At 40.6% G+C, this 22,187-nt stretch overlaps 1 protein-coding gene across 1 annotated transcript in view; it reads right to left on the reverse strand.

The window, feature by feature from the left end:
* wnt9a (wingless-type MMTV integration site family, member 9A) overlaps positions 1–22,187 on the reverse strand; it is a 59,407-nt gene that overhangs the window by 17,763 nt on the left and 19,457 nt on the right. The window contains 2 exon segments of the mRNA XM_052023367.1: positions 9,859–10,125; positions 17,399–17,684. Coding sequence (XP_051879327.1) covers positions 9,859–10,125; positions 17,399–17,684 — 553 coding nt within the window.

A 22,187-nucleotide genomic window follows, 5' to 3' on the forward strand; every position in this document is an offset into this window, starting at 1 on the left:
CCATTCATGATTTTAAATATCTTTATCAAAGATTGCCTCACAACTTCCTGGTCAAGGATAACTCCAGCTTCTCCATTCTAGCCACATAAGCACCTCATTCCCTGGAATCATTTTGATAAATTTCTTCTGTACTCAGAGCCTTAACACCTTTCCTGAAGTGTGACATGCAGAACTGACATAATACCCCAGTTGTGGCTAAACCAATGTTTTATAAAAGCTCTAAAGAATTCTGGTCAATATGACTCAGTACCAAATGAGCCAGAGGAACTATGAAATAATGAGGACCAAATTGGATGTGGGGAGGGAAATAAAACTATAAAATGTAATTATATGACTTCCCACCTCAATTAGCTACCTGTTCCATCAATCCATGCAGCACAGAGTCAATAATGGTGACACACTTGCCTATCTTCCCCCCTCACGTGGATTCACCAATCACTCGCCAGCTCTTGCTCCACCCCCTCCCCCCACTCTCTTATACTGGCTATCTCCCTTCTTTCTTTTCAGTCCTGATGAAGGGTCTTGACCTGAAACGTCGACTGTCCATCTCCCTCTATAGATGCTGCCTGACTGGCTGAGTTCCTTCAGCATTTTGTGTGTTGCTATGTTAATACAATACCCACAATCATCTTTAACCAAAGTATATCTCTCAACCAACACTATTAAACAGATAAAAAGATTTACTTTATCTCAGTTTGCTGTGATTCCTGGGTGCAAGTTGGCAGTCACTTTCCCTACATTAGGATAACAAAGACATTTCATACAATTACTTTTCTGGCTATGAAGTTATATTTTGGCTGGCCTATATAAATTCAAGTTCTTTTTTATGTATAAAGGAAATAAAGTGAGCACATAAAGGGTTATTTGCATTGGGTGGAGTACAGGGTATAGGCAGCTAACAGATGACACCACGATTTATTAGTCTGTTAACCAAGAGTAATGTCTTGAGCAAGATTGCATCGGTCTGGATGAAGGGTGTATACAATGGACAATTTGCATGTTGGCATGTTTAGATCGTGACTTTACTACGAGTAACACAGGTCTGGAATGTTTTCCTCTTAACAGATGTTGAGTGTCTGAATAATTAATTGTCTCAAACCCAAATGCAGCATGTGGAATTCTCCTTTAAACTGCTTGGTGTGTGCTTTCTTTCCCTGTATTCTATGGTGGAATTAACTCACTGGGTGAACTGTATGGTGCCACTGGTGAGACTAGAATGAAATAAAACAAATGATTTCCAGTTTTTCCTCTCTTTTTTAATAAATAAAATAATGCATTATATGGCACCTCTCAGAAGCTCAGGTTGTTGCAAAATGCTTCACAGCCATTAAAATATCTCTGAAGAGCAGACACTTGTAAAGCAAAGAGGGACAGCGAAGCAATAAAATCCCACAGATGCCAATGAGATAAATAACCAGAGCCATTTAACAAAGCGAAAGTAAAAAGAGTTTGCTTTCATGACTTTAGATCATTATAGAACACTTCAAAATAGGGACCTTATGCAACAGAAGCTGGTTATGACATCAAAAAATTCTCTGCTCTTCAAATAATTAAACAGGCAGGAGAAGCCTTTTTTATTTAAACATCTCAACTAAACTGCAGCATTTCTGACAGTGCAAGACTCCCTCAGTAGCCAGTTCAGGTGTCAGCTAGGATTATAGTCTCAAGGAATTGGAGTAGGACTGGAACCTCTGACCTTCTGACTCAATGACCTTCGTATTTCCAGTAGCCACGCTAACACTAAAAGGAAAGGTGTTTACTGAAGCCAAGCAATGGGTCAAATGCAGTGGATTTAATCTCCCAATGAGATTAGATAGCACAATTGAATTCAAGAGAATATATTCAAGGGTCAGAGACAACCCTGAAATTTCACTGCCCATTATTTTTGAAGAGATTATTTAAAATGGAGAGACTGATGACTTCATTTACATAGTGGACACAGGAACCTCATGGAGATGCAAGCAAAGTGTTTACTAATAATATAATCGCTCACCAGTTCTGGACTGTTTCTAACCCTAGCTTTCACCAATGCACTGATTAAGTATGCGAGGACGAAGTAAAAGAACGATGGTCTGAGTTCTTCTTCTACTGAATGATACAATAACAGCTCTTAGTGTTCATAAGGTGCCTTTAAAGTAGAAAAAGAATCCCAAAGAGTTCACATCAGGTTAAGAGAAAGAACAGACCAAGCCAAAGAAGGAGGTGCTTAGTCAAAGAGATGAGTCTTACAAAGCTGAAGAGGTTAGGAGAAGGAATTTGGGAGTTTAGGATTTAGATACTGAAGGCATGGCCACCAATGAAAGTACAGGACGAGAGAATAGGAGGAACTCTGATTCTTGAGAGGAGTCAGAAGTGACATAATAAGTGGTAGAAAAGGTTGTCAATGCGATTTGAACATACAGTATACTTAGTATTTTAGAATTGGAACATTGATCAGCCAGGAGGTAATTTGACTCATTAAGACCAGTGGATGAACAAGATTTGATACAGATTAGGATTCGGGTTGCAGAGTTCTATACCAGCTCAAGTTTATTGACAGTGAGAGATGAAAGGCCTGCCCAGGAGCACGAGAATAGTTGCATCTGAAGGTAACTAAAGCAAAAGACAAGAGTATAAAGCAGTAGGGTGACAGGTTCAATTCTCAGCTTGTGCTAAATTGGCTGAGAAGCAGCAGGCTGACATTTATAAATGGCCCCAGTCTTCCAGACTGCAGAGGGAAAAAAAGTCAGCATGCTTCCTTTCTCTGATTAATATCCAGCATCCCCAGCTAGTAGGTGTGGACATGTAATGAGGGAAGGGTTGGGTTGGGCTGTGATGCCTTCCATTAGAAAATAGCCTGTTGACCCTCACTGTCTGGGCTCCCACATGAAGGAAGGATACTGATTGAGCTAATGCTGTTAGAATGAGCCAGTGCCTTGGGAGAGGAAGGAAGAAAACTGGCTTGGCTGACATATAGAAAGGTGGGACATGGGCTGATCTCCAAACTTGCCAGAACCTAGTCCGTGAAGTGCCCCACTCTGAGTTGCTGAATGCAAGCACTTAACTGATGGAAAGGGGAGGGGTGCGGAATACTATCTTAATGAAAAACAGGAAAACATCTGATTGTTAGCAATCTCTTTTAAAAAGACTGCAACCAGTTAGCAGGTCACAATGAAGAAAAATGGTATTTTTGCACAGAAAGATGAATTTTACACACCAGCTGTTTTCCAAACGGGAGGGAGTATTTGTCCTCTTGGCATGCATCTGTGCACAGGCTTACTCATTACAACTCCTTTCATGCCAGCCCTACATCCAAACCTCTAGCCTCCATAAATATCCAGGTTATTAAGACCTCCCAGAAGCTCCTCTGTATGTCTGGCAAAGACTTAAGATTTGTTTGCCTGACAGTCACTCAGTTGAAGTCTGAGGTAGCTCTGATCCTGCACTCTAGCTGAAGCCCTGACTCTCCAGTCAAGGGCTGCTAGAAGCTCTGGGTTGTGATATCAACATCTGGTATCCTGCCCCTGAACAGCATCAAACAATCCAGTCATTACACTTTGCTGTTTGAGAGTTTTTGCCATTCACATATTGGCTGCAGCTTTTCCAATGCAATACAACAAATTTCATTGCTTGCAAAGTGCACTGTGACATTGAGGACTTGGAAGGTATTATGAAAATGCAAGTACTTTCTTCTACCAAGTGTGCTAAGGCAAATTTTCAATGTGGCAGAGAAGAATTTGTGCTTATTAAAGTGGGAGCTGTCAGTCTGAGGAAACATGAAACTCTTATCCGGTTTGTGAATCTAGTATTAGCCATGTACACTCCAAAATTATTTAAACAACAGGCAGATGTAAATTTACTATTCTGTATATCCCAACTCTTCCTTGCCAGCCCACACTAACCTCTTGTCCCAGATTGGCCATTCTTGCAACCCCAGTTAGATTGCCAATTCGTTTCCAGTCTACCAGCTTTGACATGAGGGCCTCTGTTGGCTGGAAAATAAATGTGATGTGGCCCGAATTAGGTTGGCTGCAGCAAGATCCAGGCCCCAGAGAAGGAACTTTGTAACCCTCGTATGACGGAATGGTGGACTACATGTTCTTCTACTGGGAGACTTTATATGCTGGAAGTGCATATTAGGAATTTGTTTTTTTGTGTCTGAATTCCCAATGTACACAAAGCCCCATACCAGCAGAGCGGAAACAAAAATTTACTCCATTTTCCTTTCAGATCTAAGTCCTGAGTTCAGTTCCAACGCAAACACAGAAAGCAAACAAAGGAACATAAGGACTGGAAGAAACCAGTACTGGCTCATCCCAAGGTTAAAACTCCTCTCTGTCTTCAAAACCACTTAATCATTCGACTCAAATCTGTGTATTGATAGAATTCTTCATGTTTTGTTTCATGGAAGGCAAGGAGAAAAGTTCAGTTTTCCTTAACACAAGGGAATGTCTGGTAGTGTGTGTGAATAGAAGATTGTCATACGAGGATTCTGTCTCAGTGAAGGGAAAAACCTTCAGGAGTAGATTGTCACTTTTGTGTAAAGCTGGCATTATGGATCAAACACCAGTTTAAAAAAATCAAAACTTCAAATCAGTGGTGAAGCTTTTATACCACTTTTACACCCAATAACTATTTTAAAATCTCCTTCTGGGTTCTTGTGCTGAACATCAAGCAGTTCCTTCCTGAATTTAGCAATTCATTATCTCTTAATGCTAAGCTAGTTAATAATGGGGTGCCTAAAACACAAGGGCATAGGTTTAGGCTAAGGGCATAAAAGGTTTAGAGTGGAACGGAGAAGGAATTTTTCACCCCAGTGGTGGTTGGAATCTGAAACACTTGCCTGAGTATGTGGTGGAGGTCGGTACTCTCACAACATTTACACGTCATTCAGGTATAGAAAGCTATGGACCAAATGCTGGTAAATTGAATTAGTATAGATGGGTATTTAATGGTCAGCATGGGAAAAGTGGGTTGAAGGGCCTGTTTCAGTATTGTATGATTCTATGAATAATGACATTAGGAAAACTTTACACATGAAGGAATCTGCATTTGTATAACTGTATCATCAAACCTCAAAAGTACTTCACAATTAAGAATGGGCAGTTACTGGGCCTGGAATTTCCCAAGCTGAGAGCACTCCAAACATTTACAACTCTACCACATTTCTAGTGTAGGAATAGCCACAAAATAGAGACAGCTCCAAGTAAAATCCCAGCTTTCTTAGGCAAAGGCAGCTAATAATTCTCAAGGTTCCATTGATAAAGGTTAAAAGAATGATTTGTTAGTCTGCTTCAGCAAATGGACCAAGGAGACTTTCTGCTCAGTTCTCACTTTACCAGTGGATCTTTAACATTCACCTAAGCAGAGTGGAAGGATATGCGAGTAGATTTTTTAAACATGGGAATGGTGAGTGAGGGGGAGGGGGTTGCAGTTCCAATGGTAAGTTTGTATAGAATTCACAAGGCCTTTCAGGTTAAAATCCACAGAGATAGGAAAGGGATGACATCCAAATGGCTAGAGTACAAAATTAACACCTCCCCAAAATGACTCTTCTGACTCTGTGGCACTCTATTACAATGGCAGTAGGAGATAGGGGTTGGAGAGGGAGGGAAGGCTCAGTTTATGCATTGCAGCCTTGGAGTGGGGCCTAAACATTACTTCTAAAAGGCTGGAAATCCACCAACTGGGAATCATTAGAAGAAGAAAGATAGCCATGGGTAACTATATGATGCAGAAGACTATGGACTGACTAACTTTATGACTGAAATTGTCCCACCCTCTTTCCCTGTGGTTGTGATTTAAGAATTCTGGAATATATTACCATTTATCAGTACATAATAAAAAAAAACAATTACATGTCTCAAGTTTTATTGGAGTCATATGTGCTCTTTCAAATGCAAAGGAATTAATAAAAGACACGATTTTAAAAAATGTAAACATCACAAGATATATTTCTGGAATAACTAAAAGGCACAGATCAGAACCAGCCTTCCTGAAAAATATCCAATAAAAGAAACTTCAGAACTTTTGCCAGTGAAAAAAAAGCATATATCAGCGATTAAAGAATGTTCCAGTGCAGTAGAATGACCACTCATCCTATGAGATGGAGCACTGCTTGGAGCAGGTGTCTCATGTGCTGTGCTCCCGACCTGCTCTAACCTGCACTGCATCCCTATGTTATATCTCCTGTGGTGTTGCTCAGGGTATTCTTGGAAGATTCACTAATTTACAAGGGCAAGAATGTTACAGCACATAAGGTTCCTTGCTGCCAAAGTGGAACCAGGCCTGCCCTTGTTCCCACCGCAAAGTCTAATTGGTTTCACAGGTGCATTCAGAGGTCAGTTGTCAATTTGAAATTTAGCAGTAAATTCCCAGCTAATCACAGCAGGGAATCTCTATCAATTAGTCTATAGCAGACCCGCAAATTGTCCAGTGATTTGTACATGTACTTGCGATTCAAACAGGTTCAGTAGTCTTGTGAGGAATCGAAGATCGAGAACCTGGATCACCCCCAAATCAAGATAGAATATATGATTAGTCAACATTTCCATCACTATATGTGAAGCCTCTGGCAACTGGATGAACATTATTTTAAAATCTGTTTTCCTAACCCATATAAATCACAGCAGAGACAACAGGGCCCATTGCATGCACCTGCCGTAAAACTGCGGCCCTACAATTACTTTCTCATTGCCAGGGAGCACCAGCCCAGGGTGGGATGGGAAGGTGCCAGCAGTGGAAGCAATTTTAATGTGATTTTAATTTCAGGAGGAGAACTTCTGCTCCTTTTAATTCCACATTTTTTTTTGTTTTTAACTCTCAGTGCTACTAAGCTCTGTTTTCAACTGTTCCAGTCCATGCAGTGAGGTTTTTTCAAGTTGCTGTTTAGATAGAGGTTTTCAAGACTTTAACCCAGTGACAATGAAGAAAAGAGGTATGTTAAAGTCAGGGTGTTAAGTGTTTTAAAAATTTACTTTTAATGACAACTCATTAGTCTGAGATCTGCAGTGCTAGTCTGTATGGCTAAACAGCCATTAGGCCCATGATTAGTATATTCAAGGAGACCCAAGGCGCATTTTAAATGGTTGCCCCAAAGGCCTCTACAACACTCGAAGCAAGGTGACATTAACTGTATTTCCATGATATTTAATTATAAAAGCCTGGCCCCCTAAATTAGAATTTTGCACCCATATTCCACTTGCAGAATAAGCACACTTATTTACTTTTAGGTTAGAGTGTTTTTCATATGTACTTCTGGTGGCAGCAACCTATAGCTGCCTTGGAGAAAGTCTGTGTTCAGTCCTAGGTCTTTAGCCTGGTCTCAAAGGACCAAACAACTTTCCTATCTTCCTGCATGTGTAGAGATCTCTGGTTGACTCTTTATTTTGCCACTATAATCTTAGCACCTAGACTCAAGCCATTTATTCCCATAGCACTTTCATCCCTATTCTTAGTCTTGCATATCACAACTTTAACATGTTCCCTCCACCCATGCAGTTGTTTGCCCTCCATATATTAGTGCACCTGGTCCCGGCTTTGCTGCCTTTGTGTGTGGCCTGGCATTTGGTAAAGAGGGAGAGGAAGGAGGTGATATTGAGCTGAAAGAATTCTCACACAAGGGGAGGCAGAAAATTAGACAGGTGACCTACATACTGCACAGGAACTGAGTGGAAAGTGTATGTCTGAGGGCTGTGGCTGTAATGGAAGAAACCTACAACATTGGGAACAAACAGCTCAAAAGAATTCAGACCGAAGTGGAAGCTGGAACCATTCCCTTTGCTTTTTTTTCCCCCTGCCTAGCTTAATGCATTTCTCCTTCAGAATGGGCTCTTTACAAGTCCCGCATTAGCATCAAAAAATCTTAAAAGCAGTATTAGGTTCTCTTCTACTACAAAGGCAAATGGCTTGGCAACTCTTGTGCTTTATTGAAGTCAGCTGCATGCTGCAAAGTCCCGCGGTGATGTGGAAATCCAGGAGTGGCCATGTATCCCCGTGCTTAAAGATGGACTTGTGCATTCTGGAAAATCTTCCTAGAAAGTGCTTGGCAGCCTGCTTTTAAATTGATGTGATGGTGCAAGCACACTCCTGGACACAGGGGCCCCATTTCCTGCACATGATGTCACCACCCTTCTGCGTGACAGTTCAAAAGACCCTTTAATTCTTTTGGCATAAGAAAAAAAGTGACACAAGAATATCCCCTTAAAGAAATCCTGTACTGGTGTTTGTGCCCTTTAGCCAGTCTTAATGCAGAGTCCTGATATTGAAAACAGGAAGGGTTCAGCTGGGAACACTTGTCTTGGAGTCAATAGTTTGTGAACTTCAGCCACATTCAAGAGGACAAACTCAGCCAGCACTTCAGTGCAGTAGTGAAGGTGTTCAATATTGTTAGAGGCATGGGGTGAGGAACTTCAAAACATCTCAATGCCATTTAAGGAGGAGCAGAAAGTACTTTTATCATCTTGTCTAACATTTTCTCTCAAACAAAGCCTCATTATATGTCTGAACCTTGTTTGTGAGATACATTTCTGCTATTGTATTGCTCACCTGCTTGCTACGTGGCCTTTCGAAGTGAGTGAAATTTGTTATATTTTTAATCTTTGGGATGTGGGTATTGCTGACATAGCAGTGTGTAATGTAGTCAGGAGCAAGACTGGAGAGGTGGAGGGAGTCAATGCCAAATTAGGCCAATGGTCAAAGTGTGGTATGGGCATTCACTTCAGCACTAATATTAAAACCTGACTGTCCTCATTGCGCACAGAATTACGTCAGGGAAGGCTGGGATTTATTGCCCATCCACTACTGCTTGAGTAGCTGGATGCAGGTTTTTATTTGAACCACTGCAATCTCAGTGGTTTTTGATAGACCTGAATGCCCTGTTTGAAATATTCCCCACTTGCCTGAATTAGTTTGTTTATCTATTCATGATTTATTTAGCTAAGGCATTTTTGTGTTTGTTTTCATTTTCACAACATCTCTGGGAGCACATCATTCATTTTAAACACCCTGAAATGTTGGTTTCAGCATTGCTCTGGCAATTCCTTGTGGATCCAAGTTTGAAAGAATCTGGCGAAACACAATCAGAAGCTGTACGAGCCCACTGATCACAAGTATGTGGTTCCATAATTCTTGCCTTGATTGCTACTGAAAAAGCTGCGCATTTTTATTGTCTAAAGTATGATAAATAGGACTGAGGGGTGGGTGGAAATGCAGGGCAAGTGATCTTCAGGAGAGAAAAAGAAAGATTGAACTGGGAGGGGCGTGCGGACTGCCGGAATTTGAAGTGGGACATAGCAGTGTGTAACGTAGTCAGGAGCAAGACCGGAGAGGTGGAGGGAGTCAATGCCAAATTAGGCCAATGGTCAAAGTGTGGTATGGGCATTCACTTCAGCACTAATATTAAAACCTGACTGTCCTCATTGCGCACAGAATTACGTCAGGGAAGGCTGCATCACTCCAGGAAGTACCCTGTCAAATTTCTGGAGTGATCCCAAGCAAAGTAGATGGGTATTCATCTGGTTTTCACACCTGGTAAACTTATTTTCAATTACATAATGCAAAAAACACAGCCTTGAGTGATCAAATTTCTAGGCCCACAGGCTTTCACATCTGGATTGGCGCTTCCTAGTTTGGGAATTACATGATACACAATCATAAATATATTCTTGGGAAGATGTGAAGCAAGTAGGATTAATGATTTAACCACTTGACCCTGAAGTGCCAGTCTAGCTGATGTACTCATTTGGGCTTGGAAGCAACTTGGATGTGATAGTTACTAATTGACCAAGATGAACAGTAATAGAATTGTTTCCAAGATGTTACCCAAAGTTTCCTTCAAAATTAAGCAAACTTATATTGCCAGTGCTGGGGACCACTCACCTTAACACCAACATTGGTATTGTGCAGATCTACACGTGCTCGTAAATCTTTGTTGGATTTCTTCTGTCCCATGAACTCTTTGACAAATTTGTTGCTGTACTTGAGGTTGTCCCCACAGCCTCCCCACTGCCAAGCTTCCCGGTTTTCCAAGTCGGGAGCTTCGTCACAGGTGCATCGCTCCATTCGACCAGCACTGCAGGCCTTGGCCAGAGCATGAGTCAGCCCAGCAGAGGAGATGGCATACAAGAAGGCAGTCTCTTTTAAAACCTAAAAGGTGGAAGAAAATTAAAGGTATTTTTCTCCAAGAAAGCATAGGGGGCCTAAGGAGCAAAACATTAGGATAGAGGGTAAAGAAAATCAATAATTATTAGAGTCATCAAGTTACACTGCACAGAAGCCCTTCAGCCCACCCAAGTCCACACTAACCTTCAAGCACATATTTACACTAATCCTCATTATATTCTCCCCACATTCCCATTAACCACACCCCCTCCCACCTTCACCCCCCCCCACCCCTCCCAAAATTCTACCACTAGACTCCTACATACTAGGGACAATTTACAGCAGCTAATTAACTCACCAACGAGTATCTCTTTGGCACGTGGAAGGAAACCAGAGCAACCGGAGGAAACAGGAAGAACGTGTAAACCTCACACAGCCAGCGCCAGAGGTCAGGATTGAACCCAGGTCACTGGAGCTGTGAGGCAGCAGCTCTGCTAGCTGTGCTGCTTTCTGGTTTTACGGTTTAAAAGCCAAGTGAAATGCTGAGAGAGGTGAATAGTTACAGGAAAGAATTGTTTGATTTGAAATGATCCATGGGCCTGTCGTTCAAAAGATTATGTAATGGAGTACTGGAGCATAGGAGGAATTAGGCTGACACCTCTTACTGCTAGATTTTCTTTTCACATACTTAATTGGTGCCCCATCTGCCCTCTCAGCTGGATGTAAAGGATCCCATGACAGCATTTTGAAGTAAAGCAGGGAAGTTCTCCTGCTGCCCTGGCCATTATTTATTCCACAACTGATGTCACTGAAACAAATTACCTGATAAGTGTATGAAAGATCTTGCCATGTACAAATTATCTGTCATGTATCTTACATTACAGCAACAACTGTAATTTAAAAGTACTTCTTTGGCTGCTAAGCCCTTCCAGGGTCCCCGGGATGAGAAAGGTGCTTATTTGCCTTTATTTTAAAATGATGCAATTCAGAAGAAAAAAGAATCTGAAAAATATCTCATTGTAATACTGGCTCCTTCAACAAAGCAAGAGCAGATTCACTATGGTCATGGGATTTCTGATGCAATTAGTGAAGTCACCAAATGATGTAGATTCCTCCACACACACACACACAAGACCAGAACTTTTAGGTGTGCTTCCACGGAAGGTGCAGGCAGAGCTCAGACCTTCTCTCTTCCCAAATAGTGAGAAGTGGCTGTGGTACATTCATCAGAGTCTGCAATTGATTTACAGACATCCATTTCACCAGCAGCACATCATTCCTTCTCAAAGTAAACACTGCTTAAAAGGGAATGACTCACCCGCATTTATTACTGACCAGCTTGTGCTTGTCTCAGTATCAGCTCTTGGGCAAGGGTATTATTTTAGTGAACAGTCCATGGGCAATGCTCCCAGGGAGAAGGTGGCAACAGATGGTGTTATTTATTGAGATAAATAGATAGATCTGTTTTAGAAAACCTTTTAGGATATGGGTTATGAGTAAGGTGAGGCACAAAATGAGCGACATGATTACAAGGAGCAAGTGACTTTGATGCTCAAATCCAGAAACTCTATCAGTGAGGTTTTCCCTCATGCCAAGTCTGGATTGTTGTAGAGTAATTGATAGATTTTAGTTGCTATGATTAGGCATAAACTCCTTTATTGTTTTCTCTAACTACCAAGGTAGTAGAGGGTGAATTAGATGAATCTTAATCATTATTCATCTAATACTTCATAAAGTCTCAGTACAGGTGTGCACGTTGAGTTGAGAGGAATAATTCATTCCCTTTAACAATTACAGTCTTGATCTCAGTGCCAAGTTCTGAACAACAGACAGCAGGCAAAGCTTAACTATCATTTCCAGAAGATACAGAGCAGCCTTCAAGTCTCATGCAAGACCCTGCATCATATTATGGAAAGAAAGAACTTGCACCACATCCTCATGTCCCTAAGGTGGGCTTTGAAACATAACTATTGAGTGGCAAAAGCACTCCAACACCTTGGAACAGTGGTTCTGGAATCAAGTTTTGCTTGTTCAGTGACTTGGGGTGCTTTATTTTTCATCTTTTAATATCTTGACCTACACGATTAATTGTGACATTGATATTCAAAAAAATTGGGTCCACGTCACAGTGGGTCCTAAATCTGCTATGACAATTTTCCTCTCCCAACTATGCCCTGAGATAATAAGATTCTGACAATAACAAAACTCAGCAACAGCCTACCAAGACAACCTACAGATTCCACCCTATCCCCAACAGTAGGAACCTTTTGGAGCGGAAATCCCTGATATAGGACATTGAAGGACTGGAAACAAACCCAAACATTTCAAAGGTAGTGGCCCAGCAAGCCAATGAGGAATGAAATGTTGCTGTCCTGGATTTGAAGAGAGAGAGTGGAGAAAAGTTGCAGATGCTTGGACAAAATGAAAGTTAATACACGGGCATGTGATAGCAAAACAGCTGAAAGAGGCAGGTTAAAGATCATACAGAAGGAATTCCTGTAGGATTTAATCAGTATTGCTGATTGTTGTTCGAGTTTGAGAGAGTGATGACATTCAACTTTTTCAAATTAAGAGTCTCCTGGCTCTCAGGACAAGTGGATCCTCAAAGTAGGACAAGGAGACAGCCATGCCTGCATCAAGGGAAAACTCTATCCAACAATTCTGAAGATGGAGGAAATTTGAAATATTCCCTTCAAATATGCATAATGTGGATTAAGCAATTGAAATCTTTCCATAAGTGAGCAAAGCGAGCAACTATGCTTTAACCATGGTAATACATTGTGCAAAGGTAGATGTTGCTACAGCCGTTTAAGAGAATGGTGTAATTGGTTATAACACTTTCTTTTCACTTCTAAGAATTAAGTTTGAATCTAACCCAAACTGATGGGTTGAAAGTCTCCTCCCTCCTTTTGTTCGATTTTGCTGCCTTGTATGCGACATGGGTATTCTCCATCCCAGTTACCAATGGGCACGAGTCCACAACAAAGTTATTCATCAATCAGTACAGAAATGTTACTAAGTTGGCAGCCTCACTGACTTGGGCCCCAAGAGATGGCCGGTGCAGGAAAATGAAATGTCACAATAGTACAGCAAGCATTGCTCCCAAGGTTTTTTAGAAGAGGCACAGTGTTGGGGGCACTGATGACCAGATTGGCTCTGTCTTTATATAACCCAGTCCTGGGAAGTAGTGCTCCAGTGGAGACCTGTGACCCTCATTCTGTATATACCAGTCACTGCAGGTTCCCAAAACTGCTTTTTTATGACACAACATTGAACAAATAGAAAACCGAGGGCCAAATAAAGCAAGATCAAGGACATAGGTAGTAGAGGAAATGGCAGAGAGAGACAAGATCAATGAACTTTCGGGGATACCCATAGGAGTCGGTTCAAACTACGGAATAATGATTGAATTTGTGAGGGTGATCAAGTTCAGAGTTTCTAAATTATTTGTTTCTCGACTCCAAGGACGCTGCTTGCCTTTTTATGACCAAACCAACTGTCTTGTCAACAGTGCTATATCTTTGTATAGAACCCTAAAAGAAGTTGTTTGGCCAACAGTGCAGAATGGGCTAAAGGAAAATGTTGCAGATGTTGGAAATTTGAAAAACACCGAATATATTGGGGAGAAAAATTCAGACAGCATCATTGGAAAGTGACCCAAAACATTAATGCTGTTTCCCTCTCCTCAGATGTTGCCTGACCTGCAGGGTATTCCCAACATTTTTTTATTTTAGCATTAAGGAAGCTTTTTTTCTGTATCTAGTCCATGCTGTAGCTGCCCAAGTCCTCAGTTTAATGATACTGGAGCAGGATACTGAACTCCTTAGTACCAGAACTTCTCACCCACAGGAAGAAAATCCACTTTTGCCCTCAAACAAGAAAAGATCGCATCCCAATTATTGTCAGACATTTTACTGCTTGAGTAATTAATGTGATCCCTTCTCTTTTACTGGACATACTGATCTATTTAAAATACTTGGGTTAATGCATCTACCAATATGCTAGAGTTAGGCACTTGTTATAAGCACGTTCAGCAAGTGGACAACATTGTGACAGTTGTCTTGTTTTATCGTTAGACTTTGAAAAAGTCACAAGTTTGGTGAGGGATTCTTTTTTCTTTGTTTTATATAAGAGAATGCAAACAGTGTGCAATTTACTGTTTAATTAGGTGATATTGCATATGTGGAGTTTATCTGAAGTGTGCAGCTTGTAGAAGTCATACCAGGCCTCATAAATCAGTGTGCTGCACACCAGATGTGCTGCAATAAACTCATAACCTTTGTGCTGGCAAGGCAAATGAAAATGGAAAAAATAATTACAGTCAAATGTACTTGTCCTCTTGGACTAAAAATGCTATTTTAATTTCTTATTTTAAAAAAATAAAAGTCAAATTTAATCGCCGTCTTGGTAGAAGAAACAGTTGAGGTCTACTCCTTAGCTTCTTGATTAATAGTTCAAGTACCAATACTGTTGTTGCATTAATCCACCAAAAACATCTGATTACTTTCTATGAATGCCCTCCTGTGCATTGCCTTTTTCCTTCTGCATGGAGCAGCCTTAAGGGCTGAATGGCCTATTCCTGCTCCCTTTTCTTACATTTTTACAGCTTTATGGCTACGTCACATTAGATATATGCTTCCATTTCCCTGGTGTTGCTTAAAGTCAGCTCAAGTATTAAAACAGGTCACAATGACCTTTACACTACAATTGTCAACATGAGGAATTTCACTTTTGGCCTCCTCTATTCTGTTTTTATTTTCTCTTATTCCCTGGATACGAGTGTCACTGGAGTATTGCTCTTCTGTAGTTGCCCTGAGAAAAATGTTATCTCTCCCCCCACCCCCCCCCCACCCCCAAATGGACATTCCGAGCTGGGTTTTCATAACAGCTCACAGCTAACACAATCATTGTTTAAACAAATGTTAAGTTCTCATATACCCATGTCTTCTGGTTATCAAGACCAGTATCATAACATGGATTGACAGAGGGTGGTTAAAGACCATTTATTTTTCTATCTTTTTTATACTATAATGATTTCCCTCAGTCCTTTTCTCTCTCTCCTTTGAGGTGTCAATTTTCATTCTGGCTTTAGGTCTATCACAGAGAGAAAAACAATTCTTTTAACACTGAAATCTGTGTCAGGTTTTTCTTGCTGGCATCACGGTTTTCAGTTTTAACTGGCATCTTGTCCCTTTGACCACCTCTTCCTCTGTCTCAACCTGCATTATACTTGTCTTTTTTTGCCTAATCTTGTCTCATTCTCTCCACCTAAATGTTGTTTTCTCTCCATGCCCTCTTGCCTCATTTTCCTGCTTTCTTCCTGTCATGTTTGTGCTATCCCCTTTTTCCTCTTCTCCATGCCACCTCTTCTATTGCTGTGGTTGACATCATTTCCCTTTTCCCCGCACAGGACTTTCCCACTCTGTCCCTTTTCTCTAAATTCTGAGTCAAGTGTCTAGCTAACAACTTTTCCTCCTTCTGTTAATTGTTACCACAGAGCAGTAAACAGGCAATTCCCTCCCCCTATACCAGACTCTATACAGCACCACTTACTTTAAATGCCACTAAATCCTTTGCTAGTTTCAGAAATGTGACTCAACAGCAACGCCAAGAAAAATATCCATTACTCCACCAGCGTGATATTTAATTTCCTACATCATCTACCCTGGAGTTCTTTCCTGAGTAAGACTGCCCAATGTTGAGTTGCATTAGAATGCAGCTTGGTGCCACAGGCTCATGTCTCCTGTATAATGGATTGAGGTCATTGCACTTGGAACCATTTGCCCACAGCTCTGAACAGGTCATCAATCTCCTGAGAGATTTTGTTTCCAGTAGCGAAACACACAATTCAGGTGTTGCCCCTGATGAAAACCTTGTTGAAGCAAGTGACGGCTTGCATTAGTCATATGGACTGAAGGGGTGGCTGAGGGGTAAAGAAAGTGAATATCTGAATATAAACCCTTAGGATATATGGATACAATGGAGTAATGAATGAGAATTTAATCTATAGAGCATATTACAAAAAGGGAGACAGTGAAATCAGTTAATTACTGAGTAAATGGAAATTAGGGAGGCAGTGAAATCAGTTAATTACTGAGTAAATGGAAATTAGGGAGGTACTTTTAGCATTCTGCAATATAATACAAGCCTTTTCAGAGGCAAGTATGCTCTGCTTGGGTGGAACAGTTCTTTGGACCTATAATTCTCAAAGCTTTTCACCACTGAAGTTTTCCCTGCCTCACATCTGGGTCTGTTGCAGACCAGTTGATTAAAATGATTAGTCAACAATACCATTACTGCTGGATCATGCAACTACTAGAAGATTAAGAAGGGAGCAAGATGGACCGCAATTTCCCATCTAACAATTTCCATGTTACCACGTTCACCAGAACCCTGACCGTTTGCTGAAGGCTCTCTTCCAGAAATAATTTTTTCCTTTTTAGTCTGATTACTCAGAGGTGAGATGCTGCCAATAAGCCAAGGCTAACTCCTAAACTACAATGGTACATTAAACTGAGAGGATGTGTACATCCAATGAAAAGCTTTCAAATAATAGTGTGGACTCACTCACTGCACAAAACACACCACCCCCTACCCTCCTTCCAAAAAGAAAATTCACTTGAGGATTTTGGCAAGAGAAGTTTGGAGGGGGGAAGAGTCCAAGCTATCGTACCTGTATAAAGACAAAATAGTGTGAGGTGGGTGGGGTTTGGATAACAGCAATGCGAGGAGTGACTGGGAAGGAAATTGAAAAAAATGTCACAAAAAGGAAAGAGATCAGGGTGAAATTGATAATAAGTACCAAATAAAAAGCATAAAATGCTTTGAATTACACTGCCTTACAAATTATGATTAAATTGCATCTGCCATGCCATTTGAAGTGTTGTATCCAAAGCACAAATCTGCAATTCTTTTTCAGACTAATCTGATGGTTTTCTAACACTGCCAATTTAATTGGAATTGGTATATTGTTGTCACTTGTACTGAGGTAGAGTGCAAAACTTGTCTTGAATACCGATAGTACATGTCAATTCATTACACAGCACAGTTACATTGAGTCAGTACAGAGTGCATTGATGTAGTACAGGTAAAAACAGTAACAGTACAGAGTAAAGTGTCACAGCTACAGAGAAAGTACAGTGCAATAAGGTGCAAGGTCACAACAAGGTAGATCGTGAGGTCAGAGTGACGTTCAATTAGAAAAACCAAAATCTATTGGAGAGCAGGTTGTACCTTGACCAACATTGAGGTAACCTTTCACACCACCGTTTTCCAACCTTCCCCTCAAACACATAGCCAATTAGGCAGACAAAGATACACAGTGCAAAAGCAGAAATAACTGACCTCTTCTCAAAAGGCTCGTCCTGTACCGTCCTTCCAGAGTGCAATTCCACCTCTCAAATCTGAACTGGTACTGACACTCAAGGGCACTCATACTGATTGCTTCCATTAGGGTCTCGGCCACTCCTGGATCCCGCCGACACATCCGTCGCTGCTTCCGCTCCAACTTCAGACGATCACAGACCTTGAAGTGGGCCTTCCCGTGAGTCTGCTCTGTTTCTTGTGTCAGAGGCAAGATGGTGAGTGGTTCATTACCAGTTAAACTGTGAAGGAGAAAAGGAAAAATAAAACACAAGTTTCAGGAAAGCAAGGACTCCCATTAAGAGAACTCATGCATTTTCTGCTCCTCCTCAGCAACTGGGAGATCAAGTACAATATGGTTTGGAGATTGGTAAATTTCCTTTTACACTGTACCAAACATTTTCAGGCAGTTAGAAGCATAAGGAGGCCATTCAACCCTTGAATCTGCTCTGACATTCAGTTGGCTCTTAGATGGAATTTAACTCTAATTATTGTTGGTAAAAATAGCTTAACCCAATACATTGTGCTGCTTCCTTGGTCAATAGGTTGGTGCATCAAGTAGCACTTACTGCCACAGACTACACTAACAGGATACTGGAGCAGAGGCTCACTGTTGGAAATATTGTACTTTTGGAAATAATAATTAAAGCAAAACCCAACCGTTCTGGGGAGGTCACTGCTGGTTTAAACCGACATTATAAATGCAATAACACACTCTGAAAAATATTTGGCCAACAGCTTAATTTGTGCTCTTACACAGAATCGGTCATTCATCTGTTGGGGATCTTGCCATATGCAAAACAGTTGCTGCTTTTGCCTACAGTGACAGCACTACAATTGCACTTCAAGGTGGTGAAGGCTCTGGGAAGTCCAGTCAGGTCCATGGTAATTGCCAAGTCTAATTAACTCTTCAATTATTAAAAATTGCCAAAGGATTTAGCTACAGAACCAGATGGTGTCAGCCAACAATTTTGAGCTTGGTACCAAGAAGCTGGCAGTAACGTTAACTTTCTGCAAATGGAAAATGAATCCTGATCGGAACTGGAATATTAAGGTCAAGACACAGAATTCTGTAACAAAAAAATAATGTGCATTTGGTTCAACTGAAAACAATCTCCCCTGATAATTATTAGTGGGATTTTGTGGGACCAAAATGGATGCCAGTTTAGCCTATCTGTTAACAGTGGCTGCATTTCATTTATTTCCACTCTGAATTGCTTTGTTTATGACAGGTCTAACAAAAGTGAAATGTACATGCTAATGCTATTTCATTTCTGATCAATTTGGACCATATTTCATCACATGGAAAATATATCATTTTAATCCCCAATGTTGAGTCTAGTTGGAATGAGAGGAGGAATGGGGAACAATGTTGGCCAACCATTTTAGACAGAATAGAAGTCCACTTGTTAACTGAAACATTTGTACAATACCGCCTTCACTATGGGAGTGGACCAGCTCAAATAATTGGTGGTCTAACCATTCTGCCAAAACAAAAGTCAGACTCTGATTTCTATAATTATCTTTCATGTCCACATAAATATTTTCCAAGGCACTTTACAGCCAATGAAATACTTCTGTGGTACACTCACTGTTGTGGGAATGTTGTTTGCTATGATTCCTATCAAAAGCAATGACCAAATAATGTTCCATGAAGGATAAACAAATATGGCCCTGGACACATTGGCTAAGGCCCTTGTTCTTCATCAAAAATAACCCCTTGGTAAGTTTTATGTCTACCTAAAAGAAAAGCAGGGCCTCAGTTCAATGGCTCATTTGAAAGGCAACACCTTTTTCATGATACTGTTTTGTGAGCCTAGACTCATGTTCAAGTTTATGCAGTGAGAATTGAATGGTAAACCTTCTGACTCAGAGGTGAGAGGTTTCAAGTTGAGTCACATCTCAGCACCAAAGGCCTAAAGATGATTCGGGTGGAAGATCTTTGGAAATCCCAGAAAAGTACGACAAGCACTGTGAGGTTTCCATTTATATTATTATCGGCTATTTGGAAAGTGCCCGTAGAAATCAGTGGCAGATGTGCCTGCTCTTTCCCCAGAAATACAAGTCTTGAACAGGATGAAGAGGATAAAGAATAATGAAAGTAGGTTGATCTCAAATCATTACCTGCCCCAGAGGTTTAGAGCCATGTCTCTGCGACAAACATACCTGGAAAGACTCCAATTTGTCCTTGGGTTCCTAGTCCTAGCACATGCTACAACTGACTTCTGTGTTTATTTGGTGGGTGGGCAAAAGGTGGAAGTACAGCTGAATTACCTGCAGAACTTCTGTTGCCGATTGCTCCACTGCTAGAAACATATGTGGACACCAGGTAAGGGTATGATGGGTCTTGGCTGTGAATTATTTCATAGTTGACTAGCCAGCTGATATCATTTGTCAAGCACACTCATTAACTATAACCTTTGGGTGATTTACCAACTTCTAAACTATATCTTAGTAATCAAACTAATCACCCTTGGACTGTAGCAATGGAAACATGTTGACAAAAAAAATCAGTTTCCTGATCTACTCAGAGTATTATTTGGATGCTACTAATGAAACATGCACTAATTTAAACTTTTCAGCAAGAAACAGTGTCAAAATTCACAAGGGAAAATCCCTTTCCAGAAACCTGAACACATAGTACAGAGTAACCCTCCAGTTCAGTGCTAAGGGAACAAGGAGCTGTTGGCAATGGCATTGTTTAAATGAGCCTTTACATTTAAGCCCTGCCAGCTCTCAGGTAAGCATAAAAGAGCCAGGGTACTCCTTCAAAGTTGATAATTAGAGTTCTCCTTTGTTTATCTCTTAACAACTTCACTAACACAGATTACCTGGTCATTAACTCATTTGTGGAATCTTGTGTAAACTGGGTATTGCATTTCATTCATTACAATATTGAATACATTTCAAAAGTATTTTATTATTTGTAATGCTCCAGGGCACTCTGGATTTCAAACCTCCTTCTCTGTCCAATGGAGTTTCCTCATTTAAGGCAATATTTTTAATAATCTGTCTTAAAATGAGAATGAACCAAATAGGACAAGATTAAATTCTCATTTATTGCTGATAAGTAAATATCAATAATACAAAATCAGGAAGCTAGGCTCATGAATGGGAGGAAGGAAAATACTAGGACATGGATTACATTCCATTTTGGATATTAACTTTTGGCACCAAGTAAAGTATTGCTTAGTTAAATGGTCATCAAGTCCTTATCAATTCTACCCAACAGTATGCTTATATTCAACCACAGGCATCCCCAATATATCAATACAATTTCTTTTCACTCATGTCTCAGCCATTCAGTCACTTCCTAAATAAAATGCTAGTTAGAATAGTGCAGTTACCCTAATACTAATTCAACTATTACTATTGGTATTGGTTTATTAATGTTACTTGTACCAAGGTACAGCGAAAAACTTGTCTTGCATACCGTTTGTACAGATCAATTCATTACACAGCGCAGATACACTGAGTTAGTACAGAGTGCATTGAGTTAGTACAGGGTAAAAGCACTAACAGAGTACAGAGTAAAGTGTCACAGCTACAGGGAAGTGCATTGCAGGTAGACAACGAGGTGCAAGGTCACAACAAGGTAGATTGTGGGGTCAAGAGTCCATCTCATCGTATAAAGGTTCAATAGTCTTATCAAAGTGGAATAGAAGCTGTCCTTGGAGCCTGGCGGTACGTGCCCTCAGGCTCCTGTATCTTCTGCCTGATGGGAGAGGGGAGAAGAGGGAATGACCCAGGTGAGTGGGGTCTTTGATTATGCTGGTTGCTTCACCAAGGCAGTGAGAGGTATAGACAGATTGCAAAAGTAAAAGGAATCACATCCATTTATTGTGAGGTGAATTTGAATCAAGATCCAAATAGATGAACATCTGAATAATTTCATCATCCTGGTCCTCTCGAATTAGATAGACTAATACAGTACCTCCTGTTGTCTGTGTTGTTGGTCTTGGAATGCATCGAGATTAAAACAGAGTTTTAATTACAAACTTTAATTAAAAATCCTAAACAAGACCTTGCTAGAGGATAGCTTTGAGGGTTTCTGAATTCAAATGACAGGGCACAGGTCTGTTCCTTTGATTCCTAGCATGCTGATTTGAAAAATGCCACTATGAGCTATTGCTGAGTGGAATCCAAAACAGCTTGGTTCTTGTAGCATGGCCTCATGCGTCAAAAGATATCTCAAGATGCTGCACAGTGTGGAACACTAAAGACAGGCTGAGCAGGGGGAGAAAGGAAGAAAATCAAAGAATGAGTTAAAGGGGCAGAGTCAATCCATATTACCTTATGCAAAAGCTGGCAGAAAGTACAACACTTCCTGCAAAAGCTGTTGATTGAAGGTCAATAGAATATTTAAAAAATAAGGATGATAGATTTTTGTTAGGCAATGGTACTTTGAGGCATAAAATTATGGAGATCAGCCATAATTTCAAAGCATGGTGGAACAGGCTCAAGGGATTAAAAGTCTTCGTCCTGCTCCTGCATTGCTGCAAGAAAATGTTTCTCGACATAGCTTTTTCAAAGGAGGGGTGAGCTGCACGATGGAAATATTTAGAAGAAAGTTCAAGAGGGCAGATGGTTAGTAGTTGCAAGAGAAATCAGTGGGAAAGTTGGCCACTGTGTTGTTGCTTAGAAACCAAGACATCCTCTCTTATCATGCAGGGATAATATTCACTTATGGAAACAAGTAAAACCATTTTCTTTTTAGTTTATTGATTCTCAAAATGTGATGTCAC

Source organism: Pristis pectinata, chromosome 9 (genome assembly GCF_009764475.1).
Source record: "Pristis pectinata isolate sPriPec2 chromosome 9, sPriPec2.1.pri, whole genome shotgun sequence".
NCBI classification, from domain to species: domain Eukaryota; kingdom Metazoa; phylum Chordata; class Chondrichthyes; order Rhinopristiformes; family Pristidae; genus Pristis; species Pristis pectinata.